This window comes from Sturnira hondurensis, unplaced genomic scaffold (assembly GCF_014824575.4).
Source record: "Sturnira hondurensis isolate 20B ecotype Veracruz unplaced genomic scaffold, ASM1482457v3 Scaffold0003693, whole genome shotgun sequence".
In the NCBI taxonomy this organism is placed as follows: domain Eukaryota; kingdom Metazoa; phylum Chordata; class Mammalia; order Chiroptera; family Phyllostomidae; genus Sturnira; species Sturnira hondurensis.
Window position 1 is genome coordinate 6,162,105 of NW_028076324.1, and position 25,877 is coordinate 6,187,981.

Genomic DNA, 25,877 nt, shown 5'->3' on the forward strand with positions numbered 1-25,877 from the left:
CCGTTACCCCAATAAGTTCAATAAAAAAGAAAAAAGGAAGATGGTGTGCCCTTTACCTCCCCGCCCATGTTTCCCAACCCCCAGCTGTCCCGGCCCCATCCCCTCCAGCGCCTTGAAACACCCCGGCCCACCAACACCACTTCCTCGCCAGGATCAAAAATGGCACTGACGGCCGGCGTTGTGACGCGACCCAACCCGCCGGAAGTGCGCGCAGAAGCTCCAGGAAGCTGGCGGATGCCGCGTCTGGTCTCCTGCCCTTCGAGAGTTGGGCGCTGCTGCTCCACGCTGGGGTCGCTGCGCCGTCGCCGGCATCATGGTGTTCTACTTCACCAGCAGCAGCGGTGAGTGGGCGCCACGACCTCCGGGGTCCCTGCTCCACTGTGCGTTTCCGAAGCCGGGCCGCCGCCAAACTGGGACCTCATCCCAAAGCGCCTCCTCCGCGTTGGGCTCCTTTTCCCACTCCCATTCGGTCTTCTGACTCATTCCGCCCGGTGGTCTCCGAGTGACCCCTTGTAAGGGCCCGCGGTGGGGGATGGGGGGTGGGGAGGGCGGCTGGAGGGACTGTCCCCTCTGCGGTCTTCGCGTCCGGGAGTGTTCTCTGGTTTCAGTCGGGAAGACTCTGTTATTACCTGGAATAGGGCAGTTTGTGGGCTTCTTCACACCCCATTTCACGCCCCCACCACCACCACCCTTGGCCTTTATTCTGGCTGTGCCCTAGTGATTTTGTACTTTGATAAATAGAGGAGACACCTGTCAACAGCTCTGCCGCATGAGCAGGTACACCTTACCCTTCTAGGACAGGATTGATTGTAGGGTCTCCATGCAACAGCTTAAAAGACCTTAGAATGGTAAGCAAGCCACTCACTGGGTAGACCTGATGTCTCAGATCTTGAAAAGTGACTTATGATGATATTTCTGATTTGTCGTTGGCAGTCAAAAAAAAAAAAGGTGCTTTTAGATCCCAGGAAGTAAATGCTGTGTGTATACTTCGTTTCTCTGCTGTGTACTATGCTAGAATCAACCCCCAGTTCACTGCTACACCCTTAAGACAGCTCTGGCTTACCTTTTCCAAATGCCTCTCCCAATCTAGCTTCCACCCAGGGATTGCTTAGGTATACCTTTTTGGGGACCCCCTTAACACTCCGTGTATACCTTTGGTATTGGCGCTTAATGGTAATAAACGCTGTCTGCTTGAGAGTGTAAACCCTTTGAAGGCAGCGACAGGATCTCCTTATCTTGTGTCCCCTAGTATAGTCCCTGGCTCAAAATAGATACTCAATAGATGCTTGTGAAATAAAACGAATGTTATTTTTTTAAATTTAGTCATAAGACACTATTCTATTGCTGTTATCTTTGCTTGCTTGTTAAAGGTGAGCTCCATGTTGTTAGTGTGGGGTCGAGTAGGGTGGGACTTCCTCTTTAGAGTTGAGAGCATTAAGGCCCAGAGATGTTGTAACTCACAGACCCCACCCCCAACCCCTCCTACTCAGTAGTTTAGACTTCCACAGTGGGCTGTATGCTAATATTTCTCTGCCTCTGTAGATTTGGTTTGTCTTACCCATATTATTAAAATTACTAGAAACAAAATTCAAACTAGCCTGAAAAATAATTTTAGGCCCCCGATAGCATTTTCAATCCTTCCTCTGCACTGTTGTGCTCCGTCTGACATATAACTTCAGCATCTCTTTGTAGCTTCTCTACTCATGAAATTCCCCAACCACATAGATCTCTATATGAGCTCAGAAGGAAATAAAAAGTATGGGGGGGGGTATATAAGTGCTAAATGTATTTTATGCTTTAAAGTTGCTTTAAAGCTATTCCAAATTCTTTGAGCCCTAGTCATACATATACAGGTGCCCTTAAATAGAACAAAGTGCAGATATGTGGATCATATTTTTCTCATTGGCTTCCATTATAGTGTCAGAACTGCTTCTGACACTATATGTTGGAAAATAGTTAGCCTCTAAGTGTAATAAAACTGCCCTTGTGCAGCAAATCTCTTAAAATTGAAAAGTTAATGGAAAAATATATAATTTTTCCAGTAAAATAGTAGTAAAGCTACATATCTCAGTACTGAAAATGACTTGAAATGTAGAATCTTCAGGAACTGACTTCATATAGGTAGCCAAGCTTTCAACCAAGTGGTTATAGCCTAAAACCTTTTTTAAAAAGTGAGGAGAAAAATCTCAATAGAAAGCTTTGCTTTTCCTTTGTTTTAAGATTAGTATCTCACTAAAATCTGTTCAATTCTATTCTTTCATGTTTTCTCATAGTGACATAATGAAACATTAGCTTTATTTTATTTCCAGTGTCAAATTCAAGACCATCTGTGTTATGGACCCACAAAATACCTGCACTTTGCTCATGAAGAGGTACTTAGTACTTAGCACCTGTGAATAGCATCTGTCTTAGGATAGATTGTCCTGAATGTTATGAAATGATCACACGGGCTCTAAAGTTGGGTTGTTTGCCATGCCCCAGTCATGTCTTCAAGATAACTAGTTCTCATACTAATGAACCCTGTTATTTGGGTGAGAATAACAAAAGTACCAAAATAATTCAGTTTATTTTTTTCTTTATCCCTTTAACATGAACAGGAGCTTAATTCAGAATACCTGCTTGGCAGTCATGCTCTTTTTAGTTTTGATGTAATTTCAGCCTTTCAGAAAAGTTGCAGGCAAAGTAAAAGCTTTCCTTTATACCCTTCTCTTAGATTCCCCAGATTTGAATATTTTACCTTCTTAACCACATTCTAACAATGGCATTATTTTAATTTTCCCTGATATTTTCACTCTCCTCCCTCTCTCCCCTTCTCTCTCCCTCCTTCTTTGCATATGTGCACAATATTTTGTCCTGAACTGTTTGTTACTAAGTTGCAGTTTACCCATAGATACTTAAGAATTTTTTTCTTAAAATCAAGGATATTCTCTTATTAAAGGACATTCTTCATGATCAAAATTAGGAAATTAACTTTGCAACAATACTATTATCTAATCAGCTTTTACTCAGTGTCCTAATGTATTTATAACAGGGAAATGACAAATCGTTAGAGGGGACGCTTTAGTCTCTTCTTACCTATAGCATTTGCTCAGTCTTTGTCTTTCATGACACTTGTAGTTGGAGAATTGTTTTGTAGAAAGCCCCTCAGTTTGGGTTTGTAGCAGTTATGTTCTTAATCACCTTGTTCTGTAGGTCAGCCATCCGTTCCTTCTCTTTGCTGTAAGTTAGATAACTTGGCCTACACAGGGACAACTTTGTTTTATTTTAATCATTTTTTAAAAGATTTTATTTATTTATCTTTAGAGGGGAAGGGAAGGAGAGAGTGAGAGAAATATCAATGTATGGTTGCTTCTCATGGGTCCCCCACTGGGAACTGGCCTGAAACCCAGGCATGTGCCCTGACTGGGAATAGAACCGTGATCCCTTAGCTCAAAGGCCCACGCTCAATCCACTGAGCTACACCAGCTAGGGCTATTTTAATCATTTTAAAAATCACTTTTGTTCTGATTGCAAAAACCACCTGTATGTTGTGTGAGCAAGCTAGCTTAGGTAACTATTGTTAACAGAGGTATATCCTTCTATATATATAAAGAAAATGGGTGCATATATTAAATATATATATGTGAACATAAATATGCATACTTAATTACATATTCACCTATTTTTTACAAATTGAATTTTATTGTAATGGATATGCAAGGATACTGTGGCACACTTTCTTTCTAATGGATACATGGCATTTTGGTTATGGATGTACTATAATGTGTTTAACCAGTCTTAATTAGTGTTTACCTTGTGAAAAGAACATCATTGCTGGATGGAGTATTTAATTAGCAGGATATACTCCTAGCAGTGACATTGTATAGTATTGCCAAGTTGTGCACAGAGAATCTGAAACACTTTTTAGTGTTGTTCCTGCCCTTCTGGCATTTTCTATATGCCTTATCAAGCCAATAAAATGCTCAATTATAGATAAGTATTTCTGTCAACTAGGCAATGCAAACATTCCTTTCGAGATTTCTCTCAACTACTTCCAAGTAATTATGGACTGTAGTCACTATAACTGCTAATCGAAGGAATTAGGAGTCTTCCCTTTCCAAGAGAGGCAGCCACAGTCGGCATCCTAAGGAATGTCTCATTACTGACGTACAGGCTGTCCTGAGTTCAGCGTCTGTGCTGAAAGAACGCCTGCTCCCTGGCCTTCCGGGTCCCGCCCACGCGTGGTAGCTCTGGGCTCCTCAGTGACAGTCAGCAGACTGCCCAGACCTTGCACGCCTCTGCTGGGTCTTACAGACCGAACCCCCAGTGACTGTTAATTCAGGAGGTTACATTCAGATGGCATCAAGTAAGTTTGGTAACCCATTACCCAGTTCGAGTTTCAGTTAGGAAACTTAACTTTTTGTGTGACTCCAGGGGGCACATGCCCAGGTTAAAACACACTGTCAGTAAAGTAAATCCCTAATGTAAGCTGTACCAGAACATTCGGTTTGATTTAGGATAGTGACTCCCAACCCTGACTTAACATCAGAATCGCTTTGAGACCTTTTAGAAGACACCAGTGCCTGTCCTCCCGAGATTAGGATTTGGTCAGTCTTAGTGGAGCTGGTGCATAATTAGGGGATTCTAATATGTAATCAGGGTTCAGAGCCAATGATTTAGAAGTTTAAGAGGCATATTTCTCCCGAAGGGACAGGCAGCTCGTTATAATTTGCAGTACACCTGGAATATAATTTAATATTGGCCTAATTAAATTACGAAAAATAAAACTTGGCTAAGTCTAGGAATCTTTTTTTTTTTTAAGATTTTTTATTTATTTATTTATCTTTTAGAGGGGAAGGGAAGGAGAGAAGTATCAATGTATGGTTGCTTCTCGTGAGTCCCTTGCTGGGAACTGGCCTGCAACCCAGGCATGTGCCCTGACTGGGAATTGAACCATGATCATGTGGTTCACAGGCCTGTGCTCAATCCACTGAGCTATACCAGCCAGGGCAGGAATCTATTTTTAAATGATTGAGGTGAAGGTTGCATTTTTCTCCTTTGAAAAATCTTTTGAAGAAGGCAAATTATAAGACTGAACTGGAGTTGCACTGAACTTTACCTAGGAAAGTAGCTATTTTTTAAAATAAGGATCAGAAAACTTTTTCTGTTTGGGCCACATAGTAAATATTTCAGACTTGTGAGTCTATAGCCTGTTCTTCTGTATTTTGCTTTTTTCCAGCCTGCTGAAAATTGAAAAGTATTCTTAGCTCCAAGACTGTCCATGCACAGGGCTCGCTTTGGCCAACAGGCCATCCTTTTTTTGCCAACCCCAAATCTAAGCATTTGTCACTCATTTTTCCCATGAAACACTTTTGGTGATGAAATTATCTAACTACTTTTTATTTTCGTTTTGTTTTAGTTAACTCATCTGCTTACACCATTTACATGGGAAAGGATAAATATGAAAGTAAGTTTTCTAAAGCATTTGATTTTGAAATTTCCAGAAGGTAAGTGCTAATTGCCTTTTCCCAGTACGGTTTGTTGGATATGAGTTTTCAACTTACTACTACTAACCAGCCCATTATAAAGAACTCCAGGGGATTAATTTGCCTAGAATTTAGTTATATCAGGTCATGTTTGCCCTAACTGGACCACTAACTACTCATTAGAAGCTTACTTTATGTAGGTTTTGTCATACCATTTGATTTAGGTTGATAGGAATCAGAGGTTAACTTTTGCCAGTTCAGATCAAACAAAAATAATCTGCGACTTGGACTCTGAAAAGATCGTTTCCTGCCATTTTCACGAATTTCAGATCAGCAGAAATATGTCTGTTGGTTTTCTGAGACTGAAGATGGCTCTTATAAGTCATGGAATATTACCAGATTCTGTCTAACTTTGTCGACCATTGTCTTCAGAATGAAATACATCACTTCATACTGTTTACACAATCATATAACTAAGCAGTGTACACCTTCATAAAAAGAAGACAAAAATACCCATATTGTTTGCTATGCCCTCTATTTTTTGTTTTATTTCGTGTTTTAAAAGTTAATCTCAGCCTGCTAAACTAATTTTTTGACCTACTAATGAATTTGAACTAAATTTAAAACTAAAAACATCGCTTCAGGAGCAACCTTTTTGACTGCAGAAGCGAGGAGGGCGGTGGAAGTGAGGTTCGGCTTGCTTGCTCAGGAGAGCAGTGAGCCGAGGGCAGTGAGCTGGCGGCGCCGACCCTCAGGGTGGGGCACGGAGGTGAGGGAGAAAAGAACCGCAGTAGTGAGAGCTCTTGGAGAAAGTGCCAGAATTACTCTTCTTCAAGCTTGGAAAGCACAGCTGCTTATCTTGCGGGTTAGTGTAACATTTTGGAAGAAACAGCTCCTAAATCAGGCCAGTCTGGGTTAAAATTCCAGCTCTTTAGCAAACTAGCTGTAGTGACTTAAACGCTTTGAACCTCAGATTTCTTAGATGTAAGAAGACGACCGTGGATGGTATTTACCGTGCGGGGTTGTGAAGGTTAATGAAGGAGCCTGGGTGAGGTGTCTGGGCCCTAGTGGACACTCAGTGAGTAGCGGTTACCATACCCGAGCTTCTTGGGCTGCCCGGGTGGCCTCTCCCCCCAGCAGGAACACTCCAGGCCGGGTGACTCTTCTTCCTTAGTCGGACAGCTGGGTGATCCGCTACAGTCACTTTCAATTCCAGGTATTGCAGGCTTTTGTTTTTCCTTTTCTAGAACCACCAGTGTCTGTTCCAGGTGCAGTTTGGAACTGACAACAGTTTAAACTTGGTCCTTTAAAAGAGGCAAATATAACATTCTTCAGTATGAGACATTTGACATTAACGACATAAAATAATCCCAATTTTAATTAAAAAATTAAAAGATGTCAAAGAGCGGTGATGTAATTATATTTTAGTATATATATACTTATATTTAAAATACTATATATGCATATAATATATAGCATATATAATCTCTAATAATGTGATATGTAATTGTTATATAAATATACTTACAATTAAGATCTACAGAAGCAGCTTAGGATCTTGCTGTAACATGGTTGCTATAAAGCAGAATACGTATAAGCAAGATCATCACATCCTAGCCAAGAGCATAAAATGGAATAATGTAACTCATTTATAAAGTTTGTCCTTTTAATGAATTTATGACATTGATTCTAGATGTGACTTAATGGAGAAGCTGTTTGCAATATCAGTTCTAGAATTTTATGTTTCTCCTGGTAACCCGTAAATTGTCACAGGTGACATGTATTTTCCTCAGAGCATCCTCCTGATGGGAGCTGCCGAGGGGGTGCTGCCTTCCTGGGTTCCATCGAACAGCAAGGCACAGTTTTGAGCCATACTTGTATTGACAGCAGATACGGGTTCATATCTTCCCCTGACCCTGACCACATCTGCTTGTCTCCCCACCACATCACACCTGCGAATCCAAGATAGGTCACTGAGAGGCTCCTAACGCAGAGCCACTTTGTGACTTTGTGCGGGTTTTGCACCGCACAGCTCAGGGTGTGGGTGGGGGCCGGGGGAGTGGGCTTTATGTACGTCTTACAGTGGAGCGCTGCCTCTCTCTGGCTTACACTGACCAGCTGCCGGTGGAGCCCACCAACCTGAGGCAGCTGTGCAGGGACTCGCCCACCTTGTCTCATGGGCCTCCCATCTCAGTTACTGTTTGCTGGGTCTCTGTGCCAGCCTCTGCGAGTGTCCAAAGATGGAGATCAGTCATGTGTTTTCAGTTTTCAGTGGGGCAGGCACCAAAGCAAGTGTGGGGCAGTTTTGCTCTGAACCTCAAACTGCTTTAAAAAATAAAGATAGAAAAGTATGGGCAAAATACAGTAACATTAATAGCAAATACCGTGGAAATGGAGGAGGCAGAGAGAGAAAACTGGATTAGGGAGAGCTGAGAAGGCTTTGTGGAGGAGTAGATTAGGATGGGCAATGGATTAGATTGTGCAATATTTTATGTTTTGTTTTTAATTTTTGTTTTTCGGAATCCTTTAAGTGTCCTTTGGGGGAATTTATATCTACAAATATAAATCTAGATACAGAATCTGTGTCTACATATGTAAATCTAGATTCTGTCTAGAGTCCACTGGAGTGGTGTTTTGTTGTCATTAAAATATACGTAGGAAAAAACATAGGTTGTCCCCCACGAATCCTTGGAGTCGTTTGGAGGCGTCGACTTCCACAGCTGCTCCGTAACAAAGGTGTAGCATTTATGAAGCTCTCTGCCCTCTGGTGCTCCTAGCATATCGCACTTCTTCTGATAGCCTCGGCGACTTCCGACTGAGGGCTGGATGGAATATAGATGAATTTCCAGTGGAATTGTTTACTTTCACTGAAAAGCTTCTGGTGTGTTCCTTTTATTAGTCAGCAGGTGTCGCCAGGGAGCCAAACATTGCCTGAGGAAGAGGTTTTTAGACTTCCCTTTACTTGTCGTGATTGCCTGGTGGCTATTTGCTCAGCTTCCCACTTAACCAGTAAGAAGCCCCTCAGAAACACGTGGTGTCTGCAGTTGCTCAGAGTAACCTCACCCAAGGTTTATCTTCCTTTTGCTTTTCTGGGAAGTAAATATCCCATTAAAGTTAGAGAGATTATACTTTCTTGGGTACATTTAAAATCATCATATATGTATTATTTTGTGTACTTTACAATTTTTAACTTTGTGTCTAATACTTTAAATAATGATTCTGTGTTAAACAATTAGTTACTAATTATTCATATAGCTTCTAGAAGTATAGGGCAGGGCAGAAGTAGGTTTACAGTTGTGAGTAGGCAAAACACAGTTTATTCTTCTATTATTTATTGTATTATTTTCCACACAAACAACCATGAACCTACTTTTGTCCCACCCTGTATATGTGGATATAAACTTTCTGTGTATATCATTAGTCTTTAAAATGTGCATAAATTTTGAATACTCACCTTTTAGAAATATACCTTAAGGAATTAGTCAGGGATATGGACATACTGATTTAAAAATATTTATTGAAACATTTATAATTGGAGACAACCCAAGTGTCAACATTAGTGAGTTTATCCATCTGATAGAATCAAGTTGTCTTTGTTTCCAAAGAACTTTTTTAAATTTTGTTTTATTTTTGCCTATCACACATAGTTTGAAAACTCTAATAGTGCCCTGGCCAGGTAGCTCAGTGGGTTAGATCATTGACCTGATACACCACGGTTGCGGGTTTGATCCCTGGTCAGGGCACATACAAGAATCAGTCAGTGGATGCACAAATAAGTGGAACAACAAATCAGTTATTCTTTCTCTCCCTTCTACTCTAAAGTCAATTTTTAAAAATTTAAAAATTTAACAGAATGCTTGTAATAAAAACATCAGTTCCCTACGCCATCCTTTCCAATACCTATGTCCCACTCTTCTATTTTATTTTAGGTAATTTTTATTTTCTTTTTTATACCTCTGGTGTTTGTTTAATTCCCTAATTTTCTACAATTTTAAAATTCAGGTTTTTTTAAAGAAGTAAAGTGTAATCCATTGGCTTTAAAATTTTTTAAAGCAATTTAAATGTAAAAATATTGCGGTGAATCAGTTTTCTAAGATGTCGTCCAACCTCAGCTGCTCTGTTTTGTCAGTTTTATTATCTTTAAATAGAAATACGTTTGAACTTTAGGTGATGAGTATTATTATAAAAGGTTATCACAGTTACAATTGTCCAGCCCTAAAAACTGTTTTTATACAATTTTCAAGCCTGAAAACCCCTCTGAGTTACTCTCCATTAAGGGAGAAAAAAAATTGTGGAAAGGATTGTGGTTCTGCTCTTTCCAATAAACTTCATTTGAAGGGCTTTCTTGTGTTCTGGTGTTTCTTTACACCTGTTTTTTGTTCTCCTGTTTCTCCCTGTAGATGAGGATCTCATAAAGTATGGCTGGCCTGAAGATATCTGGTGAGTAACAATTTTGGTTCTGCTTTCAGTGCATCATTGTTTACTTTTGTAGACGTGGTCCACCACCTGACTCCTATGATAGAAGCTAGAACTTGTGCTTTGGATGTTGTTTATGAATGTCCAGTGGTAAACAGCTGACTGCTAGTTCCCTTCATTTATAATTACCATCTAAACCGGAAATGGTGTCTTAGGGTTAGAGCTCAGACCTGTGAAGGCCTCCAGGACGTAGGCTTTCTCTTTGTCTTCTGTGTGTCTCTTCTAGCACTGGGATGGCCAAAAGGCTCATTTAGTTTTTCCATGCCATGGTGCTAGTGGTGCTTAGTTGTTTTTAACTTCATTTGAAATAATTTTGTTAGATTGTTATTGTGACAGCTGTCATATCAGCATGCATTTTAAAAAAAACATCAAAATTGGTAAATTTTTGTGCAGTCATTTTAATATTGAAGATGGAAGAAGATATACATTTTCAGCATATTGTGATTTATTATTTCAAGAAAGGTAAAAAAACACAACCAAAACACAAAAAAAGATTTGTGCAGTGTGTGGAGAAGATGCTGTGAGTGATTGAACATGTCAAGAGTGGTTTGCAAAGTTTCTTGGTTTATTGACATTTTGGCCAAACAGTTCTTCGCTGTGGGGCTGTGTTATGCACTGGAAGATGTTTAGCAGTAAGTACCCCTGGCCTCTACCCATTAAAAGCCAATAGCAGGAGATAGCCGACATACTCAAAATATCCAAATCAATAAAGTTATTGGTAAAAATGAAAAATGTGTCTTTTATCTTATGGAAAAAACTAAATGGACTTCCTGGCCAGTGCAGGGAGTTACTGAGGCCACCGCAGCTGCACACATTCAGACCACTCTCCCTGAGTGGTGCATGAAGGCTGCCAAGAAGCACTGAAGAAGACAGGCACACGCTTCCAGGCAGGCGGATTGTAGGGCATCTCACTAGACTGAGCTTTAGAGAAAACACGGACTGGGTTCCCTCTGTCTTTGGAACTCCCTCGAGAGTTCAGCCCTGTCTTGATCTAGCCCCTACCCCTTTTTCTAAAATAAGTTGTGGAAATTAAATAATACATACTTCCTTAGCCTCTTTTCAAGATAGTTGTGCTGCTCTCAAAATGTGGTCTGAAAAACAACAAAGTAAATGAACGAAAAAAGACCTATTCTAGTTGAGTTCTGCTCTTTTCCTAACTGCCTTAGAACACCACGTGGGTTTTTCTGCTCTCAGACCCGGGACCTTCCAGTGGTGCACGGACTCCTGGCCCTTTGTGCTTCTTTCTTGGAATGCTCTCAGCCTTGGTTTGCTTACTCGCTCTGTCTTCAGCGCCCACCACTCACTCTGAGCCCTGTGATGTCGCTCTCCTGGAGCCTAATTCTGCCCATAGCGTGGGATGTGGTCTCCACAGGTCCCAACCCCTTGCCAGATGCTCCCCCTGAAGATAAGCTCACGGACCCTATTGCTTTATTGAGAGTAATAGTGAACATTTATCGAGCACTTAACTATATGCCAAATCCTGTTACGTGTTTACCTCCATTACTACACTTAGTTCACAACATCCCTGTGAAATAGTTACTGATAGTGTGCCCTTTTTCAGATGAGGAAACTAAGGCTAAGAGAAACAGAATAGCGCTGGGAGTCCCTGGCCCCTCAGGCTGGTTGTGGTTCTAAATCACCGCTTCTCCATCCTTCTAGGCTCTGCCCTTGGGCTGCAGGTCATTTCTTCCCTCAAACCATGGCTGTGGTCTCTCTGGACCTCTTTTCTCCAATTGTGAGCCCAGGTCCTTCACTTAAGTCCCTACAGAGTATAGGCAGCCCCCTTTTAGAATTGATTGATTTTCAATGAGGTGCACAGCACTGAACTTCAGTAGGAAAAATACGACAGAACCTAACTGAAGCTACCCCTAGACTCTGCGTCCTTTTTCTAGCCCCAGCCCGTGTGCAGGCACCGCCGAAGGGCGCCTCCTCTCCTGCTCCAGCCCCCCCGCATGAAGGGGCCAGTCCATGACCCCAGTGGAAATGCTTTCCTGTCTGTCACCCTCTCAAGTCCACGCACCAGGAACCAGAGGCACTAGGAACCTCAGGGATTTTAAAGTTGTTTTTTTTTTTTATCTGCCCTGTGCCACCACAATGGCCCGTCGTCTGACTCAAATGTGCTGTTGTGGTAGATGATGCTTGGTACTTCCTTACCTCGGGCAGCAGTTTGCACTGCTCAGGGCTTCTGGATTGGGTGCCGACCACCGTCTTAGGACCCTAGACTGTAAGCTCCAGGAGGACAATTAGCTGTTTTGTTTACTACTGTGTTCCCAGTACCCAGCATGGGACCTGACACATAGGTATTCAGCAACTGTTGGTTGACTTTCCAGTTAACCAGCTCTCTGCCTGTCTAGAAATGATCTCCACTGGACATTTGTTCACAACAGCTGCTGGTTGCCGCCATTTTGAGCACCTGTCACCCCCATCTGGATTAGTTCACTTGTCCTTAAAGCCCAAAGGTCTCTAGATTCTGTCCAGGGGGTCCAGAATGGCTGCACCTGTTGTGTAGTTACCTTTTTAAAATGTTCAGCATGTCCGGTTTGAGGCAGAAATACCTTCATAGAAAAGGTTGTATATTCAGATGCACCATGAAAGTCAATTTACTTGACATTTAAGAAAAAATAAGTGGAAGAGAAATTTCCATTTTAAAACGTATACCCCACGTATTATGATTTGGGTTTTTTTCATTTCATTAAAGCTGACTCCTGGAATACTACTTAACCAAAGTGAGGTGTCCACTGACACCTAGACACCCTTTACCCTTTCTGACTCTCTTTAATAGTCTTGAGATTAATGACTTGTGGAAAGTGAGTGACTGACTTTCAGAAGCTATTTGAGGTTTGATGGGAGCTGGAAGAGCCCTAAATTCAAGACCTGTTCTGGTGCACTGGTGCATAAACTCTGAATCTTGGGAACGTTCCTGGGCGTGCTGGGAAGGATACAGTTGATCTACATTCCAGGGCAGCTTTCCCTGGTTTGCTGCCTTGCTCTGGTGCATTACCTCTGAATGTCCGTCAGCATCTGGTTATACCAGGAAACCTCCTGAGGTGCCTTTAGGCAAAGGATTGTGCTAGCACTCAGTGAGAATGAAACTAAATTCATCTTTAAGCAAAGGAAAATCGAAGTTGTGTCTATTAGCTCTCAACTCCCCAGTGAGCAGTATTTCCAGAGATTCCACTTGAGGGGGTTAAACAGCCCAGCTTCTGGGGCCCTGCGTCTCTTTGTCCCTGGGCCAGTGATTCTTTCACTGAAGTTCGCAGTCTGCGCTCGGTAAAGGTAACAGTGGTTAAGCAGGAAGAGAAAGATCACACCGAAGAGGGAACTAGTGAGCATAACTTAAACTTCAAATAAGCATTTTGGGAGGTTTGGAAAGGTTTCCTTTTTAAGGAAACTAAAGAAAATAAGTCGTTTACAGAGCTGGCTTTTGTTTGTTTTACATTTCAACCGAAGCCCCATACTCTTAGGCATCCCGAGCCCTCTAGGCGGAGGTGCGCCTGTGAGCCTGCTGTTTCCGTGTGTATCTCAGCACTTTGACTACTTATGTATGAATCCATTAGATATGTATTGGATTCTTTGTGCATTTCTTTTGGTAAAATTTTACATCAAAGACATTTAAGAAAAATCAGAATACAATTGGGCCCTTATGGGTACGTACACAGGAGAGTTGTAAATGGAGAAGTGGCTTGAAGCAAGTTGGAATGGGAGAAGTCACTTCTCATTGAGCTTGCTTACTAATGGGGTATTTTCCTAAGATCCTGAAAGAGGGTAATGAGATATATAAGTTCTAGGTTTGCCAAAAAAAAAAAACCACACATTTTCGGGGGGGAAGTGCCTAGCTCAAGATGATAATCTGTAGGAATCTCTTACATGGGAATGCAAATGAGTCAGTGAAGCAGTTGGAAAAAAAAATAAACTGAGATGTTGTACTCATTTCTGGTTATCAGTAATGGTTAAGAATAAAACCTGGAGTCGTCATAGGCTGCCAAAAATGGATAATATATTTCTGTATGCGAAGTGACTAGCAAGATGCTCATCCTCTTTAAAGAGGACATTAGAAACAGCCTAATCTTCACCTTTATACAGAATCACACTGTGAGTGTGTGACCATTGATTGCACTTCTAAAAAATGCATTAATGCTAAGGAAGTGCCTAGAGAAGTATGTGGTGGTAGGTAACAGTGCCCCCTAGAGTTTGACCACACAGCCTTCAGTCTGGGAAGGTCAGGACTGAGGAGGAGACGGCTAAAGTTAACGCAGCGACAGTCAACAGTCAACAGTCGACAGTTGTGCTTTATTGTTGTTTGGTGCTGGGGTTCTGGGGTATCTCTGGGTATCACAAAGAGAAAGTCATCTTCATTTGGTCAGTTGTGAGTATGAAAAGCTTAATAAACCAAAGTGTTTGACCAAGTGAGAAAGTCCGTACATTTAAAAAGATTTAATGGAATTGGTGGATGATAGAGTCTTAATGAAAGGTAAATTTTGGACATTGGGGCGGGTGGGCATTCAGAATGTTTTTAGGACAGTGTCATAAAGGGCAGTCACCATGCTGTCCCAGGAGACACGTGTTAGTGCCATTGCTGGGTTTAAGGCTGGGTACAGGGTTGGACCGACCCCTTTTATGATGTGCCTGTTTACTGCCTTCGCTCCTCACCTACTCTTCCAACTCTGCTTGGCATTCTCTTTGTTTGGCCGCCGCTTGGAACCCGGGATGTCCCATGTCTTCCTCTAAACTGGTGCCATCTCCAGCTGTGGGGTGTTTCTGACAGTGGTCCAGCAAGTCTCCCAGGATTGGGGCGCTGGAGCCTTGCGGACTGCTCTCCTTCCCCTCTCTTCTCAACCGAAATTCCTTTCCCTGTTTTCTCTAAGTCCTGTGCTTTGGTCAGGGACCCACCAAGTCTCCAATTGCCGGGGAAGCCTTTGGTCCCCGGCAGGGCTGTCCCACTTAAATTGGCACCTGTCCCAGGGCTGTAACATTTACCGTCTCCTGCGCTCATCTGGATACTTAGTCCCACCTTGGTCCTGCCCAGCCGCAGGGCTTTCCGTGTGCATCCTATCTCTCCCAGTTGGTGGTGAGCCCTGTGGAGGTGGTGACAGTGTTTTATGCTCCCCATGGTGCTTAGGCACTGAGTTAATACTTTCCGGATAGGAATGCCTTAAATGCAAACGGCCCGAGGAGATGGCTGTCTTGTACCTCCTGCTAAAAGTGGTTTTCATTCTTTGTAGGTTTCATGTGGACAAAATCTCTTCGGCTCATGTATACCTTCGATTACATAAGGTAACTGGACTTAAACATGGATTTGTGACTTTTTCTTTAGTGATGAGCATCACATCTTGTCCTCTCCTTTTTTCTGTGGTTCCTTTTTTTCAAGCTCATGTGATTTTCCTGCCCCACCAAGGGGAGATGTTGCCAGTTATCAGGGGCTTTGGGAGGTTTAAAACCTCACAAAAGTAGCAAAGGGAAAAAATGTAATCTTCCCTAATAATGTAAAACCACTACTTTTCTAATGTGTCTTTACATCTCTATATTATTTTTTAATTATTTTTAAATTCATTTACTTATTTTTAGAGAGAGGAGAAGGAAAGGAGAGAGGGAGAGAAACATCAATGTGTGGTTGCCTCCTGCACACCCCTTACTGGGGACCTGGCCCACACCCCAGGCATGTGCCCTGACTGGGAATCAAACCAGCTGGCGACCCTCTGGTTCACAGGTGGGCACTTAACCCACTGAGCTACACCAGCCAGGGCATATGTTATATTTTATATCGTTGAATCATAGGATGTATATACTTGTTATATGTGTTGCTTTTTAAAGTGTTGTATTTTGGACTAATTTTCGATTTACAGAAAAGTGGCTAAGAGAGCACAGAATGGCCACGTGCTGCACACCCAGTTTCCCTCACTGTTAGCGTCTTACGTTACCGCGGTGGATTTGTCAGGACCTAGAGACCAACACTGGTGCATTACTATGAACTAAACTACAGGCTCCATTCTGAGTTCATCAGTTGTTCCATAAACTTTCTCTTTCTGTTCAAGGATCCAGTCCAGGGTCCACTTGCATTTAGTTGCCATGTCTGTCTAGTCTTTGGTCTGTGACAGTTTCCCACTCTTTCTCTGTTTTTCATGACCTTGACAGATTGTTTGAGAAGCATTGGTCAATATTTTCTATTGGGATTTTCTGCTGCTTTTGCCAGGCATAGACTGGAGCTGCAAGATTGGGGGCAAGAATCACACAGAGGCCCTCTCACCTGACACAGAGTTGGGAGACATGTGCATGTGTACCAGTCCATGTCTCCACCTCTGAACAGTCGTTTCTGTATCTCTCCAGCTGTATCCACACTCACACAAAGGTATCTGACAAATCCATTCCAGCCCTTCCGCCTTGCTTACCTGTCAGTTCCTTCTCAGACAGTGAGCCGCCTGCCTCCCCAACCATTTCTGTGATTAGTTTGACTCCCACGTACGTGCAAGTGGTTTCAGATTTGTTAACCCATACGCCCATATGAAATGTTATCAACTAACATACAGTGTTTGTGTGCAGCTTTTTGTTTTGTTTTGTTTGCCTTATAGTCTCCAGTCAAAACAGCTTTTCAAAGTTACTTAGAAGCTCTCCCACTCCCAGACCCCTTCAGTGATACGGCTCCATTCTTTGTCTTGGTCAGTGTGCCATCCTGGCGTCCCCTGGTTGATTGTTTAAAGTGACTGTTTATGAACTTTTTCATGTTACTTTTATTATTTTTATTTTTTTTCAGCTGACTGCTTTGAGTTGGCAATGTGCCACAGTTAATGAAAACTTATATCAAAATTTAGGCTATTTCCAGTTTTTAGCATCATGACTCTCCAGCAAGAAATACCTTTTTATGAACTGCTGTGTTTTTCTTCTGAATTATTTTTTATGATAATTCTCAGAAGTGAAATTACTGGGTCCAAAGGTCTAAACAATTGGGTAACATTACTTTTTGTGCCAGATTACTCTCTGAAAGTATTCTGCTAATTTAAAGTGCTATCTGATAGTTATAGGTTTTCCAAACACTTTGGGGAATTCTATAATTAAAAAAAACACACACACACAACAACCTTTTACCATTTTAGTAAGTACCTGACGCTCTCTCATTGGGGTTATAATGTTCCTCCCCTAATTTGCCAGCAAGTTGAGCATTGTGCCCCACCTTACACTTTTGCTTTGAGGCCTGCACCGTAAAGGAAAAGACGAAGATTGTGAACTCTGTGCTGGAAAAAAATTCTGGATTCTCCTAAGCCACTTCTTGCCAGTTTGGAACTATTTTAAGTTTAGAAAAAATAGAGTATGGTGTTACCACCTTTCCTTTTGGTTCACACTAAAGATTTTCCTTTGGGTTCTGCCGTGTTAGAAAATGGAAGTAATGCTGGATGTCCCAAGTTCACATTAGCACCAGTTGTTACCGTATTTCTCCATGTACAGTACACACCCATGTTTTGGTGCGCATTATACACGGGGTTATCATACCTGTTATTATGCCCATGGTATGTAATCATCAAACCCACATATAATGGGCATCCTTATTTTTTCTTCAGAAATTTGGTCAAAGTGTGCATTATACACAGCATGATATGGTGCTTGTTTGAAAAGAAGTTTCAATGTTATTTTCTTTTGGAAGCACACAATGTGCTCAGTAAAAATATATTCTCTCTAAGGAACTCTCACCTGGTTCATGTCATACAGTAAACGGCATAGCCCTTTGTACCTAGTAGGTGCCACGTGAGTGTTGGGGATGCAGTAGGGCTACGTGGTTCAGAACCCAGACTCTGGGTGTGAACCCTGGCTCTGCTCCTTGCTATGTGACTTTAAGCAAATTACTCAGCGGGGCCTATTTTGTCATCTGTACAAGGGAGCTAACAGTACCTATCTTATTGGGTCCCTGTGAGGGCGAAATGAGCTTGCCTATCTCAGGCACTTAGAGTAATGCCTGGCACATGCTAAGCACTTAACTGTGTTAATTCTTTTTTATTGAATTCAGTTGGATTCATCCCCAACCTTGAAGGTCATAGATGTTTAGCTGTGCTCTTTCCTGGGCTTTTTGATTTGTGAAAACCCATAAAAAATGTCTCACTTATCTAGAGGTGTCTTATCTTATTAAGATAGATGGCACAAAGTCCACATTTGAAATTCTGACCCTTACATTCTGAGAGTATCTTAACCTCTCTCCACTTTGTTTGTTTACTCTGATTTTATGCATAATGCTAAGCTGAATGAGTTTTTTTTCCTGCTCATATTGTATTAGAAGTTGCAAAACAGGAAGTGGAGAGTGTTTCGGGAATAGTGACTGCCTCGGGTAGTAAGGAGGGATGTTGGGACATGACCTGACATCAAGGCCAAGAAACTGTTTTCACAGAACTCTGTAAGCACCATACCCTCGGCCCAGTTCTTAGAGCATGGTTCTAGTACTGGGTTTATCTCTCAGCTCTGCAACTTAACTAGATATATGGGACATTGGTCCACTTTCTTAACCTCACTGGGCTTCATTTTCTTCTAGTACTGGGTTTATCTCTCAGCTCTGCAACTTAACTAGATATATGGGACATTGGTCCACTTTCTTAACCTCACTGGGCTTCATTTTCTTCATTGGTAAAGTGAAGATAATACTATGCATTTCATATGTCTATTTACATAGTACCTGACATGTGGTGGGTACTCAAAAACTGGTAGCTCTTGTTTTGTTTTTTAATTATTCATTTGATTTATTTAGCAGAGGGTGAGTCAGCTCTTGTATATCATAAAAAGCCCCTGAAGGCATCATTATTACCATATTATAGCCTAGTATAATGGTTGATATTCATAATGATGACACTGTATTGTCAAGATATTAACTTCAGAATCCTCTCTGTGGTTAGGGAATTGCACAGGATGAGAGATAACCTTTTTTTAATTTTTAAAAGACGTATTGATTTGAGAGGAGAGAGAGACATCTCTTATTCCATTCATTTATGCATTGATAGGTTGATTTTTATGTATGTCCTGGCCAGGGATTGAACTCACAACCTTGACATGTTAGGATGACACTTTAACCAACTGAGCTACCCAGTCAGCGCTCAAGATATATCTTTAAAGTAGGGACAAATATTAATCATGTAGTTTGGGGTCAAAATTGATGTATTTAAGAGATTCCCATTTAAAACATTTAATATAAACAAACCAAAAAAAAAACCCATATGTAGAAACATAATGGAACACCCGTAATTTATCTAAAATATTTATGTAGGTAGAACATTTCTTTCCCAGACAGAAGTGCTTCTGTAATCCCATGCCTGGTAGGAGTCAGTACTGAGTGGATTTCCATTTGCTCTGGCCTCAAATATTTTTGTTCTTCTGGAAAGGCTTTGCTTATTCAGCTTTGACTTTGATACAGTATCTGTAGAGGAAAGAATCAATATTATTTCTCCCTTACGGTGGATGGTTTTATTTAACACACCACGAGCTTGCTTCCTGATTAGGGCTGGGGATAGATGTTTGAGGTTCAAAACAAGTCTTTTTGAGAGGAAGGTCACGAGGGACCTCAGCTAAGAACACATCCAGTTGTCTAGAAACCTTCCCCACAAGGTTTCCAGAGGTAAGAATGAGAAGAAAGAGGGAGAAATTACTTAGACATAATTACAGTTAATATTTTAGTAGTCTTATACCCTTTGTTGGTGTCTTTCACTTATGTATCAATATTTTCTGTATTACTGCCTTCTTAGTTTAAAACGCTCCTGTAACAGACGTCATTTTTCTGAAATACAGTTAAAGAGCCCTTGCTTTTAGTAACGTTGTGCCTGGTGAGGCAGCAAAGCTGAGGGAGTGCTCTGGTGTCAGTCAGTAGCAGAGCCCTGGCCCATTTGGTCTACTTTTGTGTTTCAGGGGGAGAAGATAGAAGACATTCCAAAGGAAGTATTAATGGATTGCGCCCATCTTGTGAAGGCCAATAGCATCCAAGGTCAGTTTTCCTAGAAGTGTTTTCAGAATTAGCACTGATTTCTCTGTGTCTGAAATGGATTACATTTTAGGGAACATGTTCCTGACTTTAGCTTGAGTCAGAGGACTAACATGTTTTTTAAGATGGCAGTTCTGCTACCTGTTAAAGAACTAAAGACTAATCTCTCCTCCCCTCTGATGTTTATGACCCTGTCTTGACTCTTTTTTTAACTTGTTTTTCTTATCTTGAATAGTAGGTTGCCCATACCTGCCTGCTCTTAAGGTTGTTTGTAGAGAGACTTTTGGAAGTCGGGTTACGTTAATAGCTAAGAAAGAAATGTGTCTTATGGCTTTATTTTTAATGTTGTTTGGTGTCTTCATTTCCACTGTTTGTCATTAGATACTGGAACTCAAATCTCCAAATCACTCTTTTCTGCTTTTTCTTCTTCCTTTCTCCCTGACTTTTGTCTCCCTGTAAACTGAAGATATCAGCTCAGTTGATCTTTATCTCTGGGAGCGGTTCGTTGAACTGATCTGGGGTAATCTGGGAGGACGAGCCGCTGCCAGTGCCCCCCTGATTCTGCTGTGCAGAGGGCGGGGAACAGTGGGTGTTACGTGTGGGAAGGGCCTGTGATGCTGGGCGCGGTGCTTTGTTTCTACTGTGCAAGATTTAATGGGTCAGTGCTGTGGGTTAACAAGGACCGTTATTGAGGTGGAGGTGGGGGTTAACAGGGGAGCCAGGAGGTAGTGTTCTGCGAAGAATGTTTGAGTCACTAGATTGGGTTTTAGGTATAGGATATAGACCTGCATAGGGTAGAGGTAAGTTTGGTTTGATATGACGTTGGAGGAAGATCCAGAGGGTTGGAAGGAAAGGTTAAAAGATAGCATGGGGCAGACACATAGCCAGTAGCCGGTACCGGGGCTGGTGATTACCAAACAGGAGCTGGGGGGGTGTGCCCTCTTCCCCATCACGTAGACTGTGTTTCTGAGTCTAATTCAAGCAGCTTTAATGTTTCAGTTACCAAGTCGAAGAAAGTGGAAGTCTAGTCTTGTAGAACCACTTACTTTCTTTTAACTCCATAAATCATTAAGTTGCCGTTAGTCTTTGGACATTCCTTTCTTAAAATTTTTTAATCCTCACTGAGGATATGTTTATTGATTTTAGAGAGAGAGGAAGGGGGAGAGAGAGACACATTGACCTGAGAGAGAAACATCTATCTGTTGCCTCCCATACGCGCCCTGACCAGGGATCAAACCCGCAGCCTAGGTATGTTCTCTAATGGGGAATTGAACCCACAACCCTTCAGTGTACGGGACAATGCTCCAACCAGCTGAGCCACTTGGCCAGGGTAGGGCATTCCATTTTCGTTAGTAGAACAGTGTCCAAGATTTCCAGTTAAGATACTCAGTTATTGACATTAAAAATGGTGTAAATTAAAACCATCATTATCTTCTTTCCTGGTGTGTTGCAACCTCTTCTGCCCTGGCTAGCAGATGTGACTTTCTTAGAGGGCCTTCTTGGCCCAGGCTCTTTCTTCTTAATCTGTTTATAGATTACTAGTTCTAGAGCAAACAGGAAAAGAAGTCTTGACATAGAATTACTCTTCTCTCCTCGTCCCCCTTTCACAGCCGTGGCTCACTTAGCAGAAAAAGGAGCTGGGCCTGAGAGTCTCGCTGTCCTGAGTGAGTAGCAGAGGGTGCTGAGGAGTGAAGAAGAGTGTCTTTGCCGTGAGATTTGCGAAGTACACTCCACGTGTGTCACTGTGGAGTTAAAATATTTTCCTCTGCGCTTGACCTCCTTCCGCCTTCAGAATCAAGGAAGGTGTGGTTCAACTAGTTTGTCTTCATAGAATCTGGTGATCCTGTTTCTCTTCATCTTCTACTCTTTCCAGATTAAACTTTCTAAAAGTTTGCACACTTTTCATGACAACCCACCTTGTCTATACAATTAAGTCCAAGCTTCTTGCGCTGGCAGTTTAAGCATCTTTGATCCGATTACAGGACTCCTTTTCCTTCACACGTTTCACGCTCCAGCCAAAGCAAATATTTGCTGTTTTCCCACCTTGCGCCTTTGCTTTTACAGTCATGTGTTGCTTAACCATGGGGATACGTTCTGAGAAATGCATCGTTAGGCGGTTTTATCATTGTATAAACACCGTACAGTGAATTTCCACAAACCTAGACTTTCCTAAACCTAGACGGTGTAGCCTCCTACACGTGTAGCTTATTGCTCCCGGGCCGCAAACCTGTACAGCGTGTTAATGTAGTGAATACTGTAGGCGATTGTAACACAATTGCAAGTATTGGTACATCTAAGCATAAAAAATGTACAGTAAAAAATGTGGTGTAAAAGATAAAAAATGGCAAACCTGTGTACGGAGCTTTCAGGACTGGAAGTTGCCCCCAAGTGAATTACTGGGTGAGTGAAGGCCTAGAATGCCACTGTTCACTGCTGTAGCTTTTGTAAATACTGTGTTCTTATGCTGCACTAAGTTCATAAAAAATATTTTCTTCAATGTAACCTTAGCTTACTGTAACTTTAATTTTTTAACTTTAACTCTTTGTAATAATAGCTCAAAATACACACTGTATAGCTGTACAAAAGTATTTTCTTTTTATATAATCTTATTTTATAAACTTCTTTCCGTTTTTAATTTATCATGTATATTTTTTACTTTTTGTTAAAAACGAAGACACTGATAGACACCTTAGCCTAGGCCTACACAGAGTCGGGATCTCCATTGTCACCATGTCCCACCTCCATGTCTTGTCCCATGGGAGGGTCTTCAGGTGCAATAACACGCACAGAACTGGCGTCTCCTATGACAGCACTGCCTTCCCCCGGACCACCTCCTGGGGGCCCTGCCTGAGGCTCTTCTTGAGATATCACTCTTTTCAGAAAAAGGTCCATGGTGTTTGCTTGGTGTTTTGTTTTTTTCCACCACAGATTTGCTTATAAGCAGACAATGTACCATAAAAATCCTTCTCTATTAATGAAAACTTTTCCATGTTGGGGTTCCATGTTTTCTAACTTTTTAAGGATCTTACTAAAGTTTGCAAAAGCCTCTGCCACACCCTACTTCATTGCGAATTTCCTTGAGAGCTCTTTGTTTTCTTATTCTGAAGTTTCCTGTTCTCTTGCCTCTTCTTCACCTCTGCATTCCTGTTCCAGTTCCAATTACTCCTCATTAGTCACCTCCTCGGGAGCCACCTCTAGGACTCCTCAATGTCATACTCACCCACACCCAGGTTAAAGCTGGTTGCCATCTCAACCACAGCCTTGTTGATTTTTTGCAACCTCCTGGTCCTTGGCAAACTCTTAGAAGTCATGGATGAACCCTTTTGAACATCTTATTCTGAATGCCATTTATACATCACTAGGCGATAGAAAATTTTCAGCTTCATTATAATCTTATGGGACAACCGTCATAGGCAGTTTGTCAGTAACCAAAATGTTACATGGTGCAAGATTGTATCGTTCCCTCTGCTCTCAGTTTTGTACTTCTTGTCAATCATCACAAGTCCAGATCCAAGCTCAGGTTCAAGGTCCACATAATAGTTGTAGTAATCGCTAACAATGAATCTTAATTATATTCCTAGCACTTTACAAACTATTCTATTTATCGACCCAGGTAAATTAGAGATGATTATTGTCGTTTTATAGATGGGGAAGCAGAGCTTAAAGAGAATTAAGGAACTTAGCCCAAGGTGTCAGAGCTCTGACACGTAGCGGAGGCTGCATTTGGAGGCAGACAGTCTGACTTGAAGTCTTCCGTCTGACCCACTAAGCTGTGCAGCCCTCTCGTGGGCCTCTCCCTCCCTTTGAGCGCCCACTGTCCCCCTGTATCACCTTAGCACTTCACCTGAACCTTCCTGGTATTTGGTGAGTTCTACTTCCAATTGCAGTTACTCGTGTACTTTTCTGCCCTCCTTTAGGCTTAGAAGACACGATCCCTTGTCTAGTCTGTGGTTGTATCCTCCTTGCACGTTGGAGGTTTGTGAAAAACTCAATTTTGAAAAATCTGAAACCTACAGAAAAGTTGCAAGTAAAACAGCTCTCATATACTCTTCACTTAGATTCAACCATTTTTCTGTATTTCCTTTCTCTCTATAACACACTCATGATTAACTTTTTCAGCTGAATAATATGAAAGAAAACTGTAGATTACACTCATCATTTCCGTCCTGAGAACAAGGGTATTTTCTTCAGTAACTGCATTACAGTGATCAATTAAGGAAATTCAACATGGATCAGATACAGTTACCAGAAACACAGTCTGTACATACGTTTTCCCAGCGTCCCACCCTGTCCCTCTGTAGCGTTTTTTCTGATCCAGGATCACGTGTTCCCTTTCCTTGTCATGTCTCTAGTCTCCTTGTCTGGAGGCACCTCTTTGTCTTTCAGGACATGGACCCTGTTAGAGCGGAGAATATCCCGGTTGTAGAGACCCCATCCTATGGATCAGTCTGGTACTTCCTGTTGAGTAGGGTAGCGCCGTGAATTCTCAGGCAGGAAAACTTCATAAGCGAAGTACGTGGTGGTCATCAGATTTCTCCCGTGTATGGAGTGATTTAATAAACTATAAAGTAATTTGCCATCTAATATCAAAGGGCTTTGAAGAGTGTTGGACCAGCAATTAAACTGATTCTGCGAGCTGCCTGCAGGCTGTTGATGTGGGCATTGGGGGCCAGGGGAGCAAACGGGGCCTGGCTTCCCTTTCATCTGGAGCAACTCTGCTTCGATCACCTTGATGTGTTTCTTTGGCAAAAGAGGTTCCATTGCTAAAAGAAACAAATCAAAAAAACCCCCACGATTTTACTACACTGTTCAGTTTCCTCACTGCGAGAGCCATGAGGACTTGCCCAAAGTGACGTGGCTGGTGTGTGGTAGGGCCAGGATGGAGTGCTGGTCTCTGGATCCCAGGCCATGACTTTTTGCTTTTTCGTGCTGCTTAACCTCTAGTGGATCAAGGACTCCTGTGGGAATCCAAGCTCACCTGTTTGGGCATTTTCTCTGTAACATGCATTTAATAAATTTGCATTCAATTCCAGTGAGTCTCAGAAGTCCCTGATGTGAACCCTGGACCCCACTGTAATACTTGGCTTGAATTGTGTTTGTCAACTTTACTATTGGCCTTTCGTGGGTTTTCTTTCTAAGTGTTTCATGGTTTGAACCACTTGATGCCTTGTTCATTCTAAGCTGCTTCCTTCGCTGGATCTCCGTGACTTGCCCGTGGGTAAATTTGCCCCTTTGCTCAATGTCATCCTGCCTGCGTGTTGATGACCGTCTCTCTCGGCAGGCTGCAAGATGAACAACGTTAATGTGGTCTACACACCGTGGTCTAACCTGAAGAAGACAGCCGACATGGACGTGGGACAGATAGGCTTTCACAGGCAGAAGGATGTAAGTGTTCTGCGCCACTGAGGGAGGTGGGGTCCTGCCACCGAGTGGAGCGACGTGGGTTCTGTCTGACGTCTCCGTCGTTGCGTTCTCAGCACGTGATGTGTGTTTTCCAGAGGGCGTTCAGCCGGGTTGCTAAGCCCTGGAAAGCCTCTCCCCTGTTCTGGGGGATAACCGTCCAGTGAAGATTCATTGGTATTCCCCCTCTCCTTCACAGGTGAAAATTGTGACAGTGGAGAAGAAAGTGAATGAGATCTTGAACCGGTTAGAAAAGACTAAAACAGAGCGGTTCCCAGACCTAGCAGCGGAGAAGGAGTGCAGAGACCGTGAGGAGAGGAATGAGAAAAAGGCCCAAATTCAGGAAATGAAGAGGAAAGAAAAGGAAGAGATGAAGAAGAAGAGAGAAATGGATGAACTTAGGTATGTTGGAGCTGTGGAATAGGTATTGGCCTTGAGGAGGCTTCACTGTGACTTTAATCAAGGATTAGCCTGTGAGAATGATATCCTGGTGGGGGAATGATATACTGAGCTTTATGCATATAACAAGCTCAGCTTTAAATGACTTAACAATACATTTGTACAAAGGTGTTGGTCAAGTGAATGGCCCTTCT

The 25,877-nt window shown here is 42.1% G+C and overlaps 1 protein-coding gene across 2 annotated transcripts in view; it reads left to right on the forward strand.

The window, feature by feature from the left end:
- The first annotated feature begins 206 nt into the window (after positions 1–206).
- The window catches only part of CCDC25 (coiled-coil domain containing 25), a 38,813-nt gene continuing 13,142 nt past the window's right edge, over positions 207–25,877 (forward strand). The window contains exons 1-7 of one of the 2 annotated variants that reach the window (XM_037042231.1): positions 207–341; positions 5,399–5,446; positions 9,866–9,905; positions 15,164–15,215; positions 19,812–19,887; positions 25,166–25,269; positions 25,484–25,686. In XM_037042231.1, coding sequence (XP_036898126.1) covers positions 314–341; positions 5,399–5,446; positions 9,866–9,905; positions 15,164–15,215; positions 19,812–19,887; positions 25,166–25,269; positions 25,484–25,686 — 551 coding nt within the window. In that variant the 5' untranslated portion in view covers positions 207–313. Of the gene's footprint in view, positions 342–5,398; positions 5,447–9,865; positions 9,906–15,163; positions 15,216–19,811; positions 19,888–25,165; positions 25,270–25,483; positions 25,687–25,877 lie in introns of those variants that run through there. The other variant, XM_037042232.1, reaches the window with a different exon arrangement.